At 42.4% G+C, this 4655-nt stretch overlaps 1 protein-coding gene across 1 annotated transcript; it reads right to left on the reverse strand.

Moving 5' to 3' along the window:
* Positions 1-566: 566 nt before the first annotated feature.
* On the reverse strand, positions 567-4279 carry LOC311127131 (G2/mitotic-specific cyclin-B1-like). Its single transcript, XM_084158895.1, has 9 exons — positions 4194-4279; positions 3802-3936; positions 3592-3711; positions 3246-3428; positions 2980-3138; positions 1533-1769; positions 1312-1452; positions 1023-1133; positions 567-893 (listed from the first exon to the last, which is right to left on the reverse strand). The coding sequence occupies exons 1-9, from the start codon at positions 4212-4214 to the stop codon at positions 789-791; spliced, it is 1212 nt and encodes a 403-aa protein (XP_084015021.1). The 5' UTR covers positions 4215-4279; the 3' UTR covers positions 567-788.
* Positions 4280-4655: the final 376 nt, after the last annotated feature.

Raw genomic sequence — 4655 nt, forward strand, 5'->3', positions numbered from 1 at the left:
GACCCATGTTCATTTAAAGACATGTCTACTTGGCTCAGGAGCCAGAATGGGGCACCACTAAGTACTTGTTGCCCCAGCATGAGCAGTGGAATGTATCTGACCTGAATAGCTGCAGAAGCTCCTTAAGACTGCAGTGGAGGCCTTGAAAAAGAGTAGCTTTTTCTGGGCCAGGACAGCCACATGTGAAGCCAGCAAAGAGCTTTCAACAGCTGGGGTATCTTAAATGCATGTGAACACCAGTAATGAACTCTGAATTGCAATTCCCCGCTAAGCCCGTCAAGTGTCACAAGCAGTTGCATTCCTCAAAAGCAAACTAGCTAAATCTTGTGTGCCATGCATGCATCAATAAAGGAAATTAGCTGCATGTCACATGCAAGTTGTGGGCATGTCAGAACTACTCTAGAAGAGCACTAGACAGTCATTGACCAAGACAGGACAATAACCAAAGCACTACCTCCCTCTAGTGGAGGCTAGCAGTTACAAGACCAAGTAGTGCAATACAAATCCCGTCAAATGAATGATGAAGTGTCCATGTAAAGCAAAGCACAATTCTAAACAAGGAATTTAAAATGTTAAAATGTTTATTGGCATTACTTGAATATACAGTCTTGATCATATACACATTACATTGATGTTAGACCGAAACTACTTTTAGACAAAGCATTTAATTACTAGAAAGGGCTAAACAAGCTGTACATTACCCAACACCAATGTTTCTCCCATAATTGTTAAAACCACATAAGTTACATACATTCTGTACAGAACAATCAGCAGTGCTGCCAGGCATCTCATAGGGTAAGTTGCTTTGCAAGGTCCTTGATCAGCAAAGACTTCAACTGTGAAATGGTGGCGATTCTCATCTGCTTCTGACTAGAGTACTTATTCTTAACTGCCTGCAAAAGAAAAGTTAGGGCGACAGGTCATTTTGTAGAAGATCTTGAAGTCTTAACATTGGGTGCATGTAAAGAGTTGTAAACTAAGTAAATGTCATTCACTAATTAGAAGGCAGTTCCTCTACGCACCATATGCTTAGTTTGTCCCTCGTTCACCTTCACAACATTTTTTGCTATGTGCTGCATGACCTGGACCAGGGAGTCTTCTGTGTAGTTCATGTAATGCTGCAGTGTGGAGCTCTGGGGAGAGGATACAAAGGCAGTAAGTGAGAAGATAGTGATGCAGCAGTGACCTGGTATATACCTAGGGCTTCCTTTCCCCACAATCACTGATCAGAGACCAGACAAGCAAATTCAAAAATGGTGGATGCCACTCAGAAAAGAGAAATCTCAACAGCAATTATGAAGGACATCTTACCCATTCACCACAGTTGAAGACCTTCAGGGTGAGGGCGAAGGCTGCACTGGCCACCTGGGAGGGAGGGAAGTGCACCATCTCGTAGTCCACCATGGTGAGCTCCACCAAGTACTTAGCCAGGGTGTGGTGCTCAGCAGTCACCTGGAGAGAGATTAGTCATTTTGATTCTATAACTGGTGTGAATGTAGGAAATACAAATGTGTTGAAGGGGGTTGGTATACCTCTCCAATCTTTGAGGCCCTTCTGAGGAACTGGAGGGGGAGAGGGCGGCCAAAGCTGAACTTCAGCACCCTCAGGATCTTCATTTCCATGTCCCTGATTTGGGCAGTAGTGTAGGCCTGGTCAGTCACAAATGCAAAGTCTGCGATCTCTGGAGGGTACATCTCCTCGTATTTGGAGGCGATGAACATGGCAGTCACACCAACCAGCTGAAGCTGTTTTTTGGGCACTGGGTTATCCTGTTGGAGAGAGCGGGTCAGTCAGGACATTTTACAATATAGGTTAAATTATACTGGTGATTGTCCAAGCCATTTCCTTGCCCTCCCCTGATCTGAAGTCTGCCCACCAATTTCCCATTATTAGCCAGAATACTCAAGTATTCAGTTTACACATAATCACACCCCGTTTACAATAACCCAAAAAAGCTTGTATCCCGGTTGTGAGAAAAACTGATAAGATGCCGCGGATATGCTGATCTTTGACAGGATACTGAGGCACGTAAAAATCTCATCCCGTTTACGGCAGTCTGTTTAGCACATCATGGGGGTTGTCATTGGATCATCAAAATCCCCCTTTTATTTTTTAAGCTAGCTACCTGCTCAGATATGCCATTATTTATTTTGCTGATACTCCATACTGGACCGTATAGCCTACTGTCAGCCCTAATTTAGACAATTTCTGCTTATAATTGCCATCATTTGGTAGGCCAGTTGTTTGTCAACTATAGTTAGATACATGCAGCTTCTCAGTCTTAATGTGTTGCCCTAGAAAACTAAATGAAGTAGTGCTCACCAGAATAATGTCTTACATCGATAGAATGCATTAGTAATCTAGTCAACATCATTTACAGACGGGGAGAAATCGCAATAACGCCAAAACAGTGGGAAGATTTTGCACAGGACCAATCAGGTTGCCCAGCTAAGGACATTAAAAGCTGAGAACACATTTCTGATAACACTTCAGTTGTCTTGGGTGCATGTTTTATGTGGTTGAAATACTGTATGCTTGCATAACAGTGTCAAAGATGACACGTCACATGTGCATTCTCAATAGCTGCTGAAAGAAAATCATATTTCTCCACTAATGTGTGTGATACTTGGTGTATCATTTTACTGCAAGAAATGCATAATTCTGCAAGAGATATATTATGTGAGAGGTTATAGGCCAACAGTCAGTGTCCATATTACAGTTACCATTCCATTTAACCTATATGAATTTAAAATTAGGAATCTGTATTCATGGATACTTGTGAGCAGGATACCAAAAGGTGCACGTAAACAGCTTATCCCGAATAAGACCTTAAGCGGGATATGAGTTACTATCCAGAATATTGTGCACATGTAAACGTGGTCAGTGCGCAAGCTTACTGGTGGGTTAGGTGACGTTTCTGCTACATTGCAGTCACTTCCGATCAGGATGGCTAGGATAGTGGGTCAAGGAAATTATTACCTGAAGGAAGCGGTCAATGATTCCCACAGTCATATACATGGTCTCCTGCAGCAGGCGGAACTTGATTTGGACCTGGACGAGCCAATCAATGAGGATGGCTCGCATGTTGCCTGTAATTTCCTGTCCCTCCAGATATTTGGGTTTTACAGCCTGATCAACCTGTGAGGGGAGACGACACAGAGGGACATGTAAGCAACAGGAACATGCAGAACAATAAAATACATTTGCTGGACGTGGCTTTCAGTTGAGAAACATAATACACCAACCTCAAGTTTTTGGAGGTATTTGTAGATGTCCTTCACATATTCACTGCAGAGCATGGGGTTGTCGTAGTCATCAGCATCCACATCCTTAATATTAAGTAAGACATCAGAGAAGGCCTGGCACAGTTCATTGGGAGCACAGCCAGAAGTCTCCATTGGTGTGGGAGATAATGGCTCAGATAAAACCTGTCAGATAAAAAAAAAATACATACTAACGTTAGTATTCAATATGGGGGTATGGTGGTGAACACGGTCTAATGTTAATCATGAATGGAGTTGAGCAGATTGAAGGCGATTACAAATAAATCACAAGCAGCCAAATTCTTGCCCTTTGCCCCAGAAATCTCACCTGAACCTCCAGCTTAACAGGGACAACAGCAACTCTTTTTGGTTGTTGGACCTCAGGGGCCTTCTGCACCCGTGTGCTGGCCTTCCTCTCAACCACCTTTGTGGGTTCAGCCTTGGCATCCTGTAGAATAAAAATGAAGCGCAGTATTTTAGTACTAGAAGCAGGGTAGCCTGCAACCTATGCATTGTGAAGTTTAGTTTACCAAATCACCTTTTTCAGAGTCTGTCTGGGGATTCCAACATTTCCGATTTCGCCGAGCGCTGCTCGTGGTCTCAGTGTAGGCTTGGTTCCCAGAACTGCCTTGCCTGGCAGAGCAGTTTGGTTCTCTGAAGAAACCAGGCGATTCTACAGGAACACAAATAAAAAAGGAAGCCTTGTAGAGCTTGTTTTATTATTAAAAATAGAGCACACACGATATGGAATTCTGAACAAGAATTTCAGAAAAGGCAGAAGCCAAACATTTTGCAGAGGCACGAGGCGATTCACTCCTCCACATTTGAGCTCTAAACTAAAGTATATAACTAAATGCAAACGTAACCCAACAAGCTATTTTAAAGCAAACATATCTTAATGCAAAACCAATTCTGAAAAATACAACTTACTCTGGTCATACGCTGAGCCATTTCGAAAGATCCGATGCTTCAGTGAAAGAGAATACACTGAAATACTGCACACAATATCTAAAGGTGAATCGCCGTGGTTTAAATCCTGGCTTACTCGAATTTCATTCGTTGCGTTCCAAATGCGCTGCCATCTGATTGGATGATACGCAGCTGCTTAGAATGCGTTCCTAGGACGACCAGTAATCACATGACAGGATTTAGCTAGTAGTTTTTTTAATGACTTCCGCTTCCTTATAAATAAGAAACAAGTTGTCCACTTCAAAACAAAATCACTTTATTGTACTTGTTTACAGTTCATGTACAATTTTGTTGAGGTTTTTGCTACTATATAGATGACATGCCCCAAAGATTCTTATAAACCTTTGCTTTTGCAGCTGCTTTTCTTTACTTTTCTGTGTGCCCACAAGTAACTCCATCAGTACTGGTGTATTTTATCTAATA

The sequence above is a fragment of the Coregonus lavaretus genome (assembly GCF_964263955.1).
Source record: "Coregonus lavaretus genome assembly, chromosome: 4".
Lineage (NCBI taxonomy): Eukaryota > Metazoa > Chordata > Actinopteri > Salmoniformes > Salmonidae > Coregonus > Coregonus lavaretus.

What these genes read in the sequence shown, in the direction of transcription:
- LOC311127131 (XM_084158895.1), bottom strand. Translation starts at nt 4,214, where the DNA reads ATGGCTCAGCGTATGACCAGA. An exon ending in TGGCTCAGCGTATGACCAGA is followed by an intron (nt 3,937 to 4,193) that starts GTAAGTTGTATT and finishes GTGTTCCTGTAG; the next exon opens with AATCGCCTGGTTTCTTCAGA. An exon ending in GGGCCTCAAAGATTGGAGAG is followed by an intron (nt 1,453 to 1,532) that starts GTATACCAACCC and finishes ATCTCTCTCCAG; the next exon opens with GTGACTGCTGAGCACCACAC.